Raw genomic sequence first — 17,626 nt, 5'->3', positions numbered from 1 at the left:
AAACCTAAAAATAAACATCCATGCATCACATTTCTAGAAATGTGCTAAGAAACCTAAGGATATGAAAGATAAAAAAAAAACTTAGGGGCAGATAAATGCATAGGTGTCAAATATGATGTACAGATAACCTAACCCAATAAAATTAACGAAGTCTCATAAAACTCAGTCAAATGCCACATGATTGTGCTTGGAGAAAAACTCAAGTTGGTGGTATAATGAATATAGTTCAATGGCAATACAATGAGAATAGCAGAAAAAATCAAATTGCCATAAGCTAAGAAGATTTATCAATTTAATCTGCAATTTCTAACCCAAAGTACTCCTTTAAAATGTCTTTAGATGTCCTGCCAAAACCAATAGCTACCTTCTTCATAACTCCGAGTTTCATCAGTTCTCGTCTTATCTGTTGCTCTCTTTCTCTGACAACATGAGACAAGGCATCTGAATGAGATGAGTTTTGAGACGCCAATTTAGATTTCTCACTGTCCAATTGCTGATACAAGTTCCACAGAAAAGTCTTGTGTGCTTGGAGTCTTCCTTCCGCAACTTCATATTCAAACTCTTGTGACTTTCTAAGAGCATGGAGAACTTCATCGATCTCAGCCTCGAGCTTTAATGACTGAGGTAGATATTCCTCCGAGCCATTTCTAGAACCACTAGGGCCTCCATTGACTTGGACTTCCATTGCATCATTGTCATTATCTGATAAGCCTGTTTAATAACAAAATATTCATTACTAAGACAAAGGTGCTGATACAATTGCATTTACAACATCTGTGATGGTCAGATATGTGCAAGATGATCAAGTGTCATTTTCTATTTCTAAAGTCTAGCCAAAGGCCAAAAAGAACCGACATCTGTAGTTCTGAACCTACATAAGGCATAAAACTAGCTGCAGTGAAAAGTAGTAAAATGTTTACAACTGTGTAATAAGAGATGACATTTACCTGTAGAATGAGCAGTAAGCCTGTCCTGATTCCAGGTCACACATTTAAGCTGATGTAAACTATCAAATTAGTAATAAGCTTTATGAAATGTAAGAAAGGACAAGCACGATAATTGTTTACTTAAAACTGATTTAGGAATACCTTTGAGATCTCCATTTCAATATGATTCTGCAGCTCCTTCACAGTGGGTTTCTGTGAACCACGCAAGAGACAAGCACCAAGATTCAAGATCTTTTTCCGAATCTCCTCATCCAAATCAGTAGCTGTACATGTTTGTAGAAGCTTATTAACATGAGAAATCAGATCAGTCCTCCCATCGCAACGTTGACAATGGTACTCAGCATTTAACCCAATATCTCTTCCAACCGTGCCAGCCATACGAGATCGAAGAGCACATTCCATATGAGCAACATGGGCACATATACCATCACCATGCTTTACCTGACACTTGATATAATCATAGCCACCATAAGCTGAACTAATAGTTTTGCAACAAAGAATGCAGCTACAATCACGGCAAAAATGAGGTTCGGTACAGCACATATGACAAGGCATAGCCGGTGAATATTTCTCGACTTCTTCCGGTAGGAGGCTGTGGCACATAATATTCCCAGCTTTGCATTTAACAAGATCGATATCGGAGTGTGAGTGTTGTTGCGCTATCTGCTGAAGAGGAACAGCAGCTATAGGAACCGCAATGCCTAGGATGCAGAAAAACAACATTGGTAGTTAATTAAGCAATGGCATATGATATAAGGAATATATTAAAGAATAAATACCATGAGATGAAGGAGTGTGGATAGAAGGAATCTTCCATTGGAAAGAAGAGAAGAAAGAAGGAAAATGAGCATTTGGGAAATTGGTAGTAAGGTAACGTTGAAGAGAAAGCTTGCTTGCGAAACATAACCTCTTCTTGCGGGACCCAACTGTTTCACAGAGTCTATTTGGAAGGTAAAGATATCGATCTTGAAAGTAACCGTTACCGGTAACTCTCCGTCCCGTTCTCCATCCCCAAATGTCACCTTCTTCAGGCCAATTCTCCGGTGCGTACGGTAGCCCTTCTCCTGATTCTTCACTCGCCACGTATCCTCCTCCTCCTCCTCCTCCACCCAAACTCTTTCTACTACTTGAATCTTCCTCCATTTCTACACTCTCATACTACCTAGGGTTTTTCTAAACCATTTCTCTCCTCTTTATAAATTCTACCAACTTTCTTTGCATAACCGATTATTATAACTTACTTTTTCCTTATTTATATATCAAAATGTAAATAACTAAATATTGCTCATGAATTTATTCAAAATCTGTAAATGTTTCTCTATTTAATTTAATTATATTCACTGTAAATAGATACTGTAATTAATTACGGTTCATTTCGTATTAGTTATTTAATGATACATGAATATTATAAAATTATTTATATTAAAAAATAATGAAATATTCTTCAACCGTGACTTGTAAATAAGGATATTAGATACGTTGTCGAATACAATACGTATTCGATACGTTGACACACATTTTTTCTAAAATAGAGGATACGATACGTTCAGGGATACGCGTATAAAATAATAAAAATATGATAAAATTATAAGTGTGAATCAAAATATCCAAAGTAAAAAAATATAATGGAAATTTAAAATTATTGCACTCTATAACAAATCTATCTTATCTTATTTTAGTGAAAACGAATCTATCCTAAAATCATTGCCCTCCATAACAAATATATCTTATCATATTTTAATGAAAACGAATCTATCTTATCCTGTTTTATTGGAAACGAATCTATCTTATCTTGTTTTGGTAAAAACGAATCTATCTTATCATGTTTTGTTGGAAATAAATCTATCTTATCATGTTTTATTGAAAACGAATTTATATATCCTATAGTTTACTGAAAACGAATCCATATATCCTATATTTTATTGAAAACGAATTGGATACGTGTCTTAATATTTATTTTTTTAATTTTTTTTTTAATTTTTGGATACTCTATAGATACGTATCCTTCGCGAATCTGAACGTATCCGTATCGGACACCGACACGTGAAAGTATTTGACGAATCCTTGCTTCATAGGGAATAAGGTTAAATTAAAAATAATTTTAAAAACATTGATGCTATTTAGTATGAATTATTTTTAATATCAATAGTTTTGAAGTGATTCACATTCTCAATTTAATTATCATTTTATTTATGAAACGTTCATTTTAACCATTTTATGACTTACAACCACTAGTTATTCTCAACTTGACCTTAATAATGGGCGGTGGAGCATAATATACCCATTTGAAAGAAAAACATCATATAACATATTTTATTGTTTGGTTACATGTTAGGTTATTTTTCGTATAATTGATTAGTTTTAACTTGACCTTAATCATTCGTTTGATTTTAACAAAATTTTATAAAAGGGGTATGTTGAAAACTAAGTCTATACGAAAAATATCATCTTAGTTGCTAAAATATTAAGTATGAATTTTTTTTTATTGTTTTTGGACTAATCATTAATGACATGAGAATTAAAACCAAGGAATGCGGAGAAAAAGAATAATTTGGCAAGGGCTAAGAAAGTAAAAACAAAAAGCAAATTAAATTAAGAGTATTAATATAAGATAAAAATTGGGAGAGAAAGGATAAGAGGAAGGGAAAAGAAGAGAGAAGAAAGAAAATGGCTGGTTGGGGAGTGAGTCTGAATCATATATCAAGAGAGTCTTCAGATCTAAGACGCCTTGCCAATTTCTACAAAGAGGTGAGTTTGTTTCTTCTAATTTATATTTATTTATTGTAATCAATTATTCCAAATAATAATTATTGGTATGATTGGGATGATAGATATTTGGGTTTGAGGAAGTGGAGAGTCCTAAGTTTGGAGAGTTTAAGGTTATATGGTTGAAACTTCCATCAACTTCTCTCTATCTTCATATAATCGAACGCAACCCAAACAACAATCTTCCAGAAGGTCCATACAGTGCCACGTCACCTGTTGCTGACACCAAACATATCCCTAGAGGACACCATCTCTGTTTCTCACTCTCCAATCTCCATTCTTTTCTACACACTCTCAAGGTTTTCCTTTTTCTTCTTCCACTTTTAATCATTCATTTATTGGATTGGAATAGCAATGGAGTAGTTGTAAATTTAATGCAGGAAAAGGGCATTGAGACTTTTGAGAGAGCTCTACCTGATGGGAAGATCAAACAAGTTTTCTTTTTCGACCCTGATGGTATTATCTTTTAATCTTGGTATTGTATTTGTTTGTTCTGGAATTGGTTAATTGATGAATGACTCTTGTATTTGCAGGGAATGGTTTGGAGGTTGCAAGTCAGGAAGATCCGTAGTTAAGGATATATATATATTTATGTAAAACTGTGATCAATAATAATGTGCTATATCGTTTAAGGACACCAAACCTACAATTACAAGTATGTTTCTGCTAAGTGCATTTCTGATTTGTATGGCCAAATATCATAAACTCAAGGACAATTCTTATGCCTTCTGTTTGTTCATTCATTGTCTTCTGCTACTCATTAATCAGAAAGTGTTGTTAAATTTTGATGGAGTTGTAAATCAATTTTTTCCAAGCATTATACAACATTAGGTAGCCTTTTCAAGTTGGTGCTTTTACAGCTAACCTTGCTTATTATCAATCAATCTTACAAATATGCAGACAATGCAAAAATAATGCCATGCTAAAAACTTCGAACATTAGAGCTTGTTTTGATTTACAGTACATATTTAAAATAAACATCAAGCCAATTTCATTAAAATTACAATGCCTTTTTACTTCATATTGTATGTATTGTCAAATTACTTTTCTCAAATCCATGTATTCACATGAATACTTTTATTTTCACCGTTGTTTCCAATCATATAAGAATATATGGAAAAACTGCACACAAAAAACATTAAACAAGACATTACAAATGTAGGTGCAAGCAGCATGCCACACCTTAATTGCTAGATACTAATTCTGAGATATGGTAAGGGAGTTGATCCAAGCTTATCAAGGTCAATGTCATAACACCAAAATGAAGTTTCTCCTCTAAGAGTATGCTTACGAGTTGGAAAGAAATGACTCAAGAGTAATATTACAAATATATTTAATGGTTTACCAGCCTCTTAATTTGTTTTCTCCCTTTATTACCCTCTCCAAAAACAAACTTGCAAACAGACCCTATGTGATTTCGGAAGCATGCAGAGAATTGGAAGACAGTCCTCTTTAATTCGTTGTTGATTATATGAACACACATGGTAATGGACTTGGATTCCTTAAGCTTCTTAATACCTTGGATTCTTGTGTTTGCCCCTACCAAGCATGCCTATGTACCTAAACAAACAAACATAGTCTAACCAAAGTCTCAGACTCCAGATGATTGGGAAGTGCAGCAGTAAGAGATGGGCAATAAGCACATATCTTGGAGACTAGCCTCATACTTAAACTAATGACTAATGAGTGTAATTAGGGAGAGGCTCAGATTTGTGTTTTATCTAACACCAAAGAGTGAGAGCCTCTACTGCTATATGCAACAACCAGCAATGGTCTAATTTAAATGTCTGAATACATCATCACTGCCTCTTTATATCATGAAATGCAGCATTCAAAAGATGCTCAAAATACTCAAAATACTCAAATTCAAATCAAATCCATCATCTATTAAATACTTACCGCCATGCATTTCACGCCCTTCCGAGTAGGGTTACACATTCTTCCATTCCTTTAATTGCATATCATTTTAATCAATTTCAAAGGGGAGTTTTATTTGCTTTCTCTTCGTACCCCACATCACTTTTTTATATCAAACAATAACAATATTCAATATTTTTTACCTTTATAAAAACGGAAAAAAAAAATCTGTTAATTTTTTATGCTTCAGTCTACCATAGTCTAAACAATATTTGACACCCTACTAATTACCATATTCTAAACAATATTTGACACCCTACTAAAAAAATCTGTTAATTTTTGTATGCTTCAGCTCCTTGTAATTACAAAATATCATTTTAAGTGGTTTACAAATGAATGGAAGAGAGTACCGTTATAGTTATGGCTGCCATTCATCAAAGGCTTCAGTCGCCGACTCCTCGGGTTTCTCTCGTTTTTGGCATAGTGGGCCCCAGCAGGAGGCCTGCACGATGAGCTATTAGCTCAATGGTAAAGCACGCCCTAATCCAATTTCTAGAGGTGTATGAAGATCAAGAGAAAATTATAAAGGAAATGATAAAGAATTACTTAAAGGTTAATTGTTTCTTGTTTCAGTAAATATAATTTATGATATAGTATTATATTATAGTTGGATACATATAACCCATTAAATAGTGGAAGAAATTTTTAGACGGTTATTACACATTTACCATTCATTAGTAATAATCATTGACTTATAAATTAAAGTAGAGAAAAATGTATACAATAAGTAATAGTGTAAAAAAATTTTAATCGTATTTAACAGGTAGAGTTAAAAGTTGAAATTTGAGAAGGAAAAAAAGTGAAGGAGGGGAGGCCCAGAAGCAAACCCGAATGAAGAGAGGATAAAGGAAAGAGGCGAGTTTGTTATCCACACATCTCATCACTCCATACATACATGGCACTCCATCATCATCATCATCCTTCCTTACAGTTACTAACATGTCCTCCTTTTCCATCATCATCATCATCGTCATCATCATCATTATCATCATCTTCCATAACCTTCAAACCCCATTCTCTGAGTCTCATTCCACCCATCAGAATCAGAAATTCATATCTCATAAGAGGAGTGGTTGAAGACAGTTCCGAACCCAAACCCCAAACAGCGAAGGAGGAAGAGAAGGAGTCAGAATTAGCATCGGAATTGAAGAAGGCTATGCAGGAGAGGAAAGACAAAGAAGAAATCAATAACAACTTTTTCAGCGGTGTGGCTCAAGAAATTACTCAGATCGAGTGGCCACCATTTCCCAAAGTATTCTCCACTACCGCTCTTGTTCTCGCTGTTATTTTTGGTTCTACTGTCGTTTTGCTCTCTCTCAATGCCGTTTTTGCTGAACTCTCTGATAGGGTTTTTGCTGCAAGAGGTCTTCAGGATTTCTTCACCTAATTATTCATTACTCAGTTGTATTTTGCCAAGTTATGACATTTCCTTCAATTCATATGTGGAGCTATAATGTACCAAATTATTCATGAATACTTCTCATGTTTTAAGTGATCTGAGTGAATGTTAGGTCATCTAAATTTTATATTTAGATTCCAAATCCATTTTACTTATCTGACCGCGTTCAAATAAAAAGTGGTCATTTTGATAAGGCCATTTTTGGTTTGTTTGTCTAGTTATCAATCGCTTCAGTAACTACCTTCTAAGGTACAATATATTGAAAAAATGTCAACCTTGTATTAATACTTAATAGTCTCAGTTTTTCGCCAATTGGTGTATGGATCCAAAATATTGAATTAATTTAGCTTGTCAAAAGATCAATATTTGAATTCTTGTATTGGGTAGACACACCTTGTGCTCAGTTTAATACAACTTTTCTTATCGAACATGTATTCAGAGAGTCAAAAGTCTCAGATTGGGTAGCATATCACTTTATTTCTTCTTTGTTTTGACATGATATTTCAAGTTTTATTTCAGAATCACGAACATGTATTCTGAGTCAAAATTCACCACTTTACAGACTTCAACAACTGCTCAGGACTCAAAGGTCATGCCTTCAGCTTCCCTTCTGACCGATTCAAATAGTACTGAGGAAAGATACCTCTCGCCAAAGCTTGGGAAAACAACCTGCACCATATCAAAGTGGAATCAAATCGCAGAAAGTGTCAAAAACTAAATCAAACTTTTAACTGCAATGTACAGATTGTGTCCCATCTCCTATATCTAAACTATATTGCCAATTTATTAAAACAAATCATGCAAGTGATATAAATCAGCAGAAACATGAAACTATAATGCTGAGTTCTTAAGGTACAGAGTAATCATTCTGATTAACATTAGACTAGTTCCACCAATGCAGTAATGAGACTGGTAGTGAACCAGTCTGCATATATAGTAAAGGAGTTCCAGATGACTTGAAATCCACAACATATTTTTTTAACTATGAATGTAATAGTAATAAGTAAATAGTTTTCAGGACTCCTATTTTTCATGGGTTTGGGTTATTGCCTTGGCTGCCCAACCCTGTCTGAGCTGGCCTGCAAGCAAAATATCACATTGCATTAGTTTCACATTTCCAAGCAGGTCTGGAAACGAGCCAAACCGAGTCGAACTAGAGTTTTGATTCAACTCAATAAATATTTGTTCGGCTCAGAACTCAACTCGAGTTCGAAACAAGTTATCATTCCAGCTCGAATATGGCTCGAATGAAGTTCGCAGACTATTCGATTCGACTCATTAGCTCGAATTGGTTTGGTTCATCAATAGTTTATGAACTATTTAATTCAACTCATTAGCTCAATTGGTTCAATTCGTCAACTCAAATGATAATTTATTTATTCAATACATATATACACACAATATATATATACACACAATATATATATACACACACATATACATATTATACACATATATATAATCGAGTCAACTCATGAACTTAACGACTCAAACATTACTTAGCTCAAATTCGGTTCGTTTATTTAACGAGCTTAATGTTTAGCTCAAGTTTGACACATTTGGTTCATGAACAAGTTTATCAAGCTGAATAAGAGTCGATTCTTGAATGAATTTTGAGATACTTCAATTCATTGTCACCTCTATTAACAAGATTATATATAACCTTTAGTATATTATACCACATATAAATGGTGATGCCAGTCAATATGTAAGACCACGTATTAATAGCATATCAATATCATCATTAAACTACCAATTCTGCCACTTTTTCTCATCAGACATTAATAAATACTTCCTTGAGAATTCAAGGGTTACAATCAACTTACCACAATAAGCTTTCCAGCATTTTCTGGTCTTTTTGCTATCTTAATAGCAGCAGCCGCTGCTGCTCCAGACGATATTCCCACCTAAGACAATATACACAGCAAGAAGTTTAATAAGTAATAGAATTTGAAGAAAAAAAAAATCCAAAAATGAATTACAAAAGAGACTCAGCAAAATATTTAATAGAGGCAACTTCATGCTCCCTCTTCGATGTTTATAGGTTCAAAACTTACAAATAGGCCTTCTTTCAGTGCAAGAAGCTTCGCAGTCTCTATTGCATCATCACTTGATATCTGCCACAAGACACATATCACTGGTTTAACAAAACATAGCAACTTTGGAAACAAATACTACAAATTGATGAGATGTTCAGTATCTATCTTTTAGAATTGACGGACACAATTTAAAAGTTCATCTAATATAAATTCAATTTTGACATATTAAAAGCAACATCTGATACTACAAAGTGTGTATATACTGTACCATAATTTGTCCATATTTATAGTTGGGACTTGGGGCACCAAAAACATCATGTAATCTTCAAAGGCATCCAAGATTACAATTCTAGATGCAAAGCATTACTCCTTTCAACATGATATCTAACTAGATTAGATAATGTAAACTAGAATTCAAACTTAACTTCGGACTTACTCAGGCAAGAGGAGAATTGACCATAAGTGGCAAAACCAGCTTCTTAAGTAAAAGTAGATATTGTATCAATATATTTTGAGAAGAGCTAAAGGTGTAAGAATGTAAGCAATTATCAGCAAAAACCACAGATACATGAGTTATCAAAATCTAAAAAAAATGTATTTAACATTTCCCAAACAATTAAAAGAAAGGTCATAAATCATTATATTTTATTTAGTATGATTTCAAGATGACTGGAACAATGTAACTATTATCCAGAAGTTGTTAAAGCTTACTTGAACGACTTCATCAAGAATATTGACTTCCAGAACACCAGGGACAAAACCAGCACCAATCCCTTGAATCTTGTGCGGACCTGAATATTCAAAATGGTTACTTGCAAATTAACAACAATTAGAAAAGAAAGTTCTTTACATCAGCAAGGTTTTTTTATAAATGAAACTGACTAAAAAACCATGGTGTTTACAACTCCAGAGATAAAAAAACAAATGAGAAAAATCAAATAGGGACATACCTATAATCTAAAATCTAAGAGGATAATTCTAAGGTAAAGAAAAGCAGCATTTACTGCAACAACAACTTTACATTATTCGCATCTGATTGGTTAAAGGATCAATGCAGTCAAACGACCAAGACATGGTGTTACAAAAATGTACGACGAGGATAGATAACAATCAATACTTGCATCATAAAAGAAAACCCAGTGACAATCTTCTTTCAATAAAATGGGCAGAAAGGAAAGAAGAAAACCCAGTACGAGGAAAATGCAATCAGTCCTTTAATGGCATCCAACGAATATGTTGTAACATGGTAAATTGAGCCACAACAACCATGCTATTTTATCAATTGGTTTCTATCAAAAACCAATTTTACAATAAACCAGGAAGAAAATTGTTTATTTTAATGATTTCTCCTAAAGTTTACTAAGGCTTTTCATGTGATCAATGGGGTTTTTATAATGTCTTATGCTGAAAATTTCTTAGGCCTTCCATTTGATCCACAAGGCTCTCAAACACCTAAAAGCAAATCAATTTGTAAAGCAATAATTTTATAGTTCATATGAAAGATATCCACAAAAAGAACACATTATCATAGTAGAGGTTGTGACTCACCAGGCTTTCCACCCGAGAGCACTGGACTTTCAACTGGTTCCACACCAATTAGCTGCATAAGGGGGAGGGGATAATCAATGAGAGTGTGAAAAAAGAATGTAGCTAAGTTATCTCCACATTGAGGGAATATATTGTGAAAGTGTATCCCAAAATTTATCTGAACTTTTGCTCAACAGTAAAAACTAACCTTTATATTGGAATTCTGCTCTTTAAGATATTTCCCGGCACCAGTTATGGTACCACCAGTACCTATCCCAGAAACAAGTGCATCAATTTTCCCTTCCGTGCCTTTCCATATCTCTGGACCAGTGGTTTCATAATGTACCTGCAATGATAACAAAAGATATCGCCCAAATTTGTCAATAGTCCATTGCATCAGCTACATAACAAATGTGTAATCTACCTTGGGATTGGCAGGGTTTTCAAATTGCTGAAGTATGTAGGCATTGGGTGTCTTAGCCAATATCTCTTCAGCCTTCTGAACAGCTCCTTTCATTCCCTTTGCAGGGTCTGTCAGAACCAACTGAGCTCCGAAAGCCAACAGAATGATTCTTCTTTCGAGACTCATTGAAGCAGGCATCGTAATTATCAGCTTGTAACCCTTAGCTGCTGCCATGAAGGCTAATCCAATGCCAGTATTACCACTTGTTGGTTCAATGAGGACAGTCTTCAGCATAATAAGAGATCCACATGCAGAAAAAGTAATAATTGCCAACTTAGAGATACTACGACTTCCTAGTATTCTACATCTCAGTTGTAACAGAGACCAATAAACAGTGCAATAATCCAACAGCAACCAAGGTTTACTGCCAGCCCAGTAGGTAGGGAAACAATGTATTCATCCACAACTATACAATGCTATGAGCAACGTAAATGTAAACCTGAGTTTCTTTACACAACTTTCACATTCTATTTAACTATGGCCAAACCTCCCATATATTGGATGCTATCTCATGCATGTGTTCCATAACCATCGTAAGCAATGAGAGCCAGTGTTCTCTTGAAGGCCAATGTATCATGTGGAATATGCTATGTATGTAAATGTATTATGTGGAATATGTTAATTCACTGTTATGCCTTACTCCTCCAAACCTTAACATTTTAGAATTTTGTGATCCACACACGAAGAGTTAATCATGAAACTGTTTGTCATATATCAAATATGCTGACAGTAATCGTGATAACTTCCTAAGCTATAACAAAAGTTTCAGCAGTAAAAAGTAACATGTCTTTGCTCCCAAACCATACTATTCCAAAAAGCCTACCTTTACCGATAAGTGATAACTAGGACTATAGTATCAAGGTATACCAACCTTTCCGGGTGTAATGAGCCCCTTCTCTTCTGCATCTGCAATCATGCTATAGCCAATCCTGCATGTCAAACATATATCATAAGAACAAGAGATTGTGCCAAACATAAAGGTGGCCAAGGGTGGAATAAACACTAAAAATTGAGACTCATAACAATGGCAAAAAAAGAAGTGGGTACCTGTCTTTTACACTAGAGCATGGCTCCATCAATTCCAATTTGGCAGCAACTCGAGCAACACAACCATCCACAAGTTTATTTAGATATACTAATGGGGTTTTGCCAATCAACTACATAAAGTAAACATCAAACAAAAGTATTCAATACAGTAAGGAAAACCATCAAAAGAAGTAAAAATGAAATAAGAAAAATCATATTGAAATGATCATTGGAGATTCACAAACTCACTTCAGTGACATCTTTGGCGATTTGAAACCTTTCAACAGCCATGATTCCAGTTCACCACAACACTGACCAACAAAGACAATTTATTAGCAAAGTATTCACAAAATTTCCATCATCCACATGCTACTACTTCTATATACACTACTACAAATGGAAAGTAAAACATTTCTCAGCATAAATAAACAAATAAGATTATATTTTTCTTGGTAAAATAAAAAAATTGCCTTGAAAAATGAAAGCTCGTCAAATCTCCAAAAAGAAAAAATAGAATTAAGCAAAGATCAGATGCTATATTTCAATATTTCCTTGTCATCACCTCTCTTAAAACCAAACAACTGTGAAGATCACAAAAAACAATAATAAATCAAGAACCTTTTGCATGAAACATGAGTCCCCAAATGGAATAAATTAAGATCCACACAACAAAAATGGGATAAAGACGTTTCGATCCTTCGATTTCGATAAATTGTTTATTTATTTACACGTGTGTAATTTATATTATTCAAAATAATAATTTTATTATAATTTTTATGTTTATTTAATTGTAATTCAGTTTACCCTACTTTTCTGTTATTTATAAAATACTGTTTCCATATTTATATTTAACATACTTTCAATTAATTAATAATACAACAATGCTTTTAAATCTACTAGTAATGTTGTCTATAACTATATAGATCCAACACTATCCTAAAACTTTAACATAAATAATATATTGTTGTCTGTTACACCGAAGAAACCAAATCTTGTAAATTCCAATTTTGTATTATTTTTAATATATAATATATGTTAGATTTAATTTTGATTAATGATTGTGTTGTTGTTGTTGTATTGAAGTAACAGAGAGAGAGAGATGGAAGAGGAGAAGAAGAAAGCAACGATTCTGATAAGAAACGATGATGGAATAAATAGTGATGGTTTAAGAGCATTGGCTGAGACTCTCTCTGAAACCAATGAATTCAATATATATATTGCTCACTGCATCACTTGGCTTCATCCTATACATGTCAAACCCATTCATATTCATGGATCAATCTCTTCCTTATAGTTGTACTGACTAATTTCTTTGCAGTTTTTACTCAGGCACTGTAGCTGGAGCTAGAGAGGCTTTCTTCAATGATATACCTTCCATCTCAATTTCATATGACCGCCCTCATTCGTATATTTTCTTTGTGATTCTGTTATATTGCTGGATTTATAATGAACATTTGTTTTTAATTGAATTCTGAAACCATCTCATTGATGTGTTTGACCAATTGGATGTTTTTGTATGTTCAGGGCTGGAGGTAAGAGTAAGCTACATGACTTCATCCTTGCTGCACAAGTATGCGTACCTATCATACGTGCTGTCCTGGTTGAGATAAAGAATCAAAGCTACCCTCCAAGATGTTTTTTGAATATAAATGTGCCAAACAATGTTGCAAATCATAAGGTATGATATAATTATTGTTGCAAATCATAAGGTATGATATAATTATTGCTGCAATTTGTATGTTCAGCTCGTGATAAATTAGTAATACAATGTGGCCAGACACCTGGTTTTTCTAGTTAAATCACCACTTAAATCATCATGTCATGTGATACCTCACCAATCTTTTGGTCGAATCACATGCTTCTTCTCCCACGAAATTTGGAATATCAAGTTTCCTAAATTGCGAATGGTTAGGGCAATACCAATGCTCAGTGTCAGCGTCAGAGTTTGATTCCTCTTCCCTGGGGTTTAATTCACGACTCCCAGGGTATAAATCGTGACTCCTAGGGTTCTGTTTGTGACTCTGGTTCGGCTCTCTGTTGGATTAATGGTCTTGATTCTGGCTCTGTTTGTGATTTCCTCCTATCCTCCGCGATGATCTTCCCACCACATCAGTGGAGTTAGTGATCATGTTTTCTAATTTCTGGAGTCGTTCATCCTTCTAAGGGTTGCGGTTGGTGAATTTGCTGCAACAATATATTGCTCTGAACTCTCCTCTTCATCGGCATTATAATGTTGTAAGATCTATCATGTGTTTGGAGCTTATATGATAGCTTTGGTAATTAATATATGTTTTTAACGACAGTTGCATTTACATTTGTAGCAGTCTTTCTAATTAGTGGTGAGAGTGACTCTTTATAGATGAACCGAATATTCAGGCAAGGTTTTATATGACATTATAGAGCCAACTTGTTATAGTGAAGTGACTCTATAGATGAACCGTTTAGATTTTCTGCCAAGTAAACCCAATTTTACCAATACTTCATTTCTCTCTACAATTATATATATATATATGATCAGGAGGTTGTGCTATCCATCGATGTAGCTTTAACACGTCAACTTCAGTAAGGGAATGAACTACCTTCTCAACTGCTTAAATAGACAGCTTACCAGATAGAAAAAGACTACAAAATATTTTTATTCAAAAAAAAAAAAGAAATGAAAGCACTCAAGAAAAAAACTTGTATTTTTAAATAAGCTTTAGTGGGTGATGACACAAACTAAAAAACACAGTCAATCGTTCAAAATGACACTACAAAGGTATAAAAGAAAAAAAGTTGAGTTAAAGAAATGAAAACACTATATATGAACATCATAAATATGTTATGTACATTATTACGAGCCTCGTCACAATTCTGTTTTTCTGCATGAGCATTCCTTCATTTTTTGGATGGCAAAGAAGGTGGATGTGATTCCACTAGTATTGACCAGAGGACATGCACATCTTCATAAGGGCAAGACTTGACATCTTCATACAAAATGTATATCCCTCTTCCTGAAATGTTCAGAAAAGTTGTGATAATTTATTAGTGTGAAGAAGAAAGAAATGCACAAGTTATGTTCACGTAATTATGGATAATGATGGTCGGGATGGAAAAATTGTGTGAAAAACAAAGAAAATGCATGAATTTGCATACTTTTACTTGATTTCTAGATTAACTCATAGCAATGATAAAAATAGAAGCTTAATGCACATTACTAGAACAAGGTGATGAAGGGGACACCAGCATGTTGGGATAAAATTAGCATGTGAAAGAGTAAACATTGATAATAATGGCACTATGGAATATGTTTCATGGAACTGACGTACTCTTGTTTTGAGTTGAATGCAATCGGAGCCAAAGCTTGTTCAGTGGAGAGAAGAGAGATTGTAGCCACCCCATTTGGTAAAGTGATTAAGTGAGTGTGGCTCATATGCAGGCAAAACAAAGTGAAGGGAAATGATAATAAGAGGGTAAGAGAGATAAAGAGTAAAGTTATATAAGCTTTGCTTAAACAAGGGTGAAGATATTGCAAGGTCGATCGTTTTTCATGTTTTGGAAGATATTTACATTCCCTTCTGGGCCAATCATGAAATAATTCACATTTGTTGCTGGTATAGTGTCCCTTTCAAAAATGTTTATCCCTTATAGAAGGAAAACACTTCACCTATCACTTGTGCATCTCACACTTTAACCAAAAAAGAAAAGAAAAAGAATAATTAATCCTGTCTTGGCTTATGCCTGAAGTTACACTTATAAATCTTGTCCATAATTGGAAACATATGTTGGTGGTAGAAGACACACGTTCCAGAAGGTTTCCTGTTTTGATACATAGGTGATTGTCCTCTTGCATTCCAAGCAAGTACTAAGTTCACTTTTTAAGAGTCTCCCACAAGCCAAGGCACATAGGGTTTTGTTACATCCATGTTAGTCCACCTATTTCATGAGAAGGAAACGAAACTATTTAGAGACTTAAATTTAATTTTAAATGATAGCATCGAAAAATATAAAATGCGTTTGTTTTCAAATATAACGTGTTACATACGTCTCCATATAAGTTTTTCTTTTTTGTTGACTCAGATTTGACATAGTCACGCACATTGATGATGACTTAGATCGACTCACCTCAGATTCTAGTTCCCTCTTTCTTTGAAGTGAGGATGAATGGATAGCATACACCAATTATGTTAGTATATATCGACCAATGAAGGTTGTGCAACACAGCCTACTCATTTTCAGATAAACTGCTTTTGCTTGCACCACCATTCAAGTTAGAGAAAGAAGACAGGATAATCATTTAAAATAAATAAAATTGTTCTCTAAATATTTTTCAGGATTTTGTTAACGACCACCACGATAATCTATTAACAATATAATAAAAAAACTCTCTCATGTCACATGTCACTTTCTTCATCCTTCTTCATGTCACATGTCACCTCCTCCTCACATTTTTCCTTCTTACTTTTTATATATTTTATATGTTAATAATAATTTAATACTAATTGTAGAAAATTCAAATTAAAAATTATCAATTTATTTTTCTTATGTGTTTAAACATGCAAATACACAAGTAAGATGTATATTCTTAATAATATGAATGTATGAGTAATATGTGCGTTTTAACTATGCGAATACATGGATAACATGTGTTTTCTTAGTAATGTGTTGTACGGGTAACATGTGTGTTTTTAGTCATGCGAATGCACGAGTCACATGTATTTAATTACTATCATTACATTATTTAATTAAAAGGTAACAATGGTATATATATTCATGAAAAATATATGTATTTTAATTAGGAATATAACAAATCAACTATTAGACTCTTTTATTATTTTGATTAAATTTATCAGAAAAAATATCTGTCATATCCTAACTTAGTGTGTTTTTAATTTATGAGTTACTTTTATACAATGATTATTAGCTAAAACATAATCAAATAAATAACATTTAATTATACAATATTTGAATGCTAAAAATATATTCAAATATTTATACACAATGAACATTAATCTAAAATAAAACATAAGCATTTAAGAGATATGCTAAAAAATCCTTATGACTTTATATGATACTTATAAACGTAATCACAAAAAATATGATGCAAAAATAACTCCTTATATTTATAATTTTATATAGAGAATATAGAGGTGAGATATTATCCAATACAATTTGAATTTTATTTATTGAGTTATTTAAGAATCAAATATTTTCTATAATCACACTTTCAACAAATAAATGTTTATACAAACGCATTTATAATTGTTAATATTCTACATATACACTAAAAATCAATGTTAATATTGCACCTATATGAATGAGAAATATAATATTATTAATATTATAAAATATATGTATATTAAAACAGGTTTCTTTAAGAAAAACGGACACATTTAAAATCTTGAGTTGTAGTGGAATTGATTTCCCACTATACACTTGTCTTGTCTCTCTAGTGTGAACTAATATAAACCAATTTCTCATGTTAATTTATTGATCAACTATAATAATCTCAACCATTTATCATATTTAAAGGTTTAGATTCATATATATATATATATATATA

The 17,626-nt window shown here is 33.2% G+C and overlaps 4 protein-coding genes, 1 long non-coding RNA gene and 1 pseudogene across 10 annotated transcripts; 3 read left to right on the top strand and 3 right to left on the bottom strand.

The window, feature by feature from the left end:
- LOC109348544 lies at nt 107–2,160 on the bottom strand. The gene is made up of 4 exons (XM_019589015.1): nt 1,727–2,160; nt 1,089–1,648; nt 948–996; nt 107–711 (listed from the first exon to the last, which is right to left on the bottom strand). The coding sequence occupies exons 1-4, from the start codon at nt 2,088–2,090 to the stop codon at nt 293–295; spliced, it is 1,392 nt and encodes a 463-aa protein (XP_019444560.1). The 5' UTR covers nt 2,091–2,160; the 3' UTR covers nt 107–292.
- Nucleotides 3,547–4,513, top strand: LOC109350833 (uncharacterized protein YwkD). Of its 2 annotated transcripts, XR_002108131.1 has the most exons (5): nt 3,547–3,695; nt 3,779–4,012; nt 4,094–4,169; nt 4,247–4,336; nt 4,385–4,513. XR_002108131.1 is itself a non-coding variant. In XM_019592142.1 (4 exons), exons 1-4 carry the CDS (start codon nt 3,615–3,617, stop codon nt 4,282–4,284), a joined length of 429 nt encoding a protein of 142 aa, XP_019447687.1. In that variant the 5' UTR covers nt 3,547–3,614; the 3' UTR covers nt 4,285–4,513. The 2 variants fall into 2 exon arrangements, 1 of the variants encoding a protein (XP_019447687.1); XM_019592142.1 differs by having other exon boundaries at nt 4,247–4,513.
- Nucleotides 6,435–7,146, top strand: LOC109348543 (preprotein translocase subunit SECE1). Of its 3 annotated transcripts, none has more exons than XM_019589011.1 (2): nt 6,435–7,021; nt 7,054–7,146. In XM_019589011.1, the coding sequence occupies exon 1, from the start codon at nt 6,526–6,528 to the stop codon at nt 7,015–7,017; it is 492 nt and encodes a 163-aa protein (XP_019444556.1). In that variant the 5' UTR covers nt 6,435–6,525; the 3' UTR covers nt 7,018–7,021; nt 7,054–7,146. The 3 variants fall into 3 exon arrangements, with proteins under 3 accessions (XP_019444556.1, XP_019444558.1, XP_019444559.1); XM_019589013.1 differs by having other exon boundaries at nt 6,435–7,028; nt 7,059–7,141; XM_019589014.1 differs by having other exon boundaries at nt 6,435–7,025; nt 7,056–7,140.
- On the bottom strand, nt 7,473–12,784 carry LOC109348542 (cysteine synthase-like). Of its 3 annotated transcripts, none has more exons than XM_019589008.1 (11): nt 12,647–12,750; nt 12,334–12,395; nt 12,106–12,215; nt 11,930–11,987; nt 11,020–11,283; nt 10,804–10,941; nt 10,617–10,668; nt 9,780–9,859; nt 9,087–9,146; nt 8,856–8,936; nt 7,473–7,698 (listed from the first exon to the last, which is right to left on the bottom strand). In XM_019589008.1, exons 2-11 carry the CDS (start codon nt 12,373–12,375, stop codon nt 7,606–7,608), a joined length of 978 nt encoding a protein of 325 aa, XP_019444553.1. In that variant the 5' UTR covers nt 12,376–12,395; nt 12,647–12,750; the 3' UTR covers nt 7,473–7,605. The 3 variants fall into 3 exon arrangements, with proteins under 3 accessions (XP_019444553.1, XP_019444554.1, XP_019444555.1); XM_019589009.1 differs by having other exon boundaries at nt 7,487–7,698; nt 12,703–12,784; XM_019589010.1 differs by lacking the exon at nt 12,647–12,750 and adding an exon at nt 12,555–12,575 and having other exon boundaries at nt 7,487–7,698.
- LOC109349473 lies at nt 13,170–14,241 on the top strand (annotated as a pseudogene).
- Nucleotides 14,971–15,755, bottom strand: LOC109349474. Its single transcript, XR_002107972.1, has 2 exons — nt 15,393–15,755; nt 14,971–15,077 (listed from the first exon to the last, which is right to left on the bottom strand). It is a non-coding gene; the product is annotated as an uncharacterized LOC109349474 (long non-coding RNA).

The sequence above is a fragment of the Lupinus angustifolius genome, chromosome LG06 (genome assembly GCF_001865875.1).
Source record: "Lupinus angustifolius cultivar Tanjil chromosome LG06, LupAngTanjil_v1.0, whole genome shotgun sequence".
Taxonomy (NCBI): Eukaryota; Viridiplantae; Streptophyta; class Magnoliopsida; order Fabales; family Fabaceae; genus Lupinus; species Lupinus angustifolius.
The sequence above is the reverse complement of the archived record's forward strand: the minus strand, read 5'-3'. Positions and strand labels throughout refer to the sequence as shown.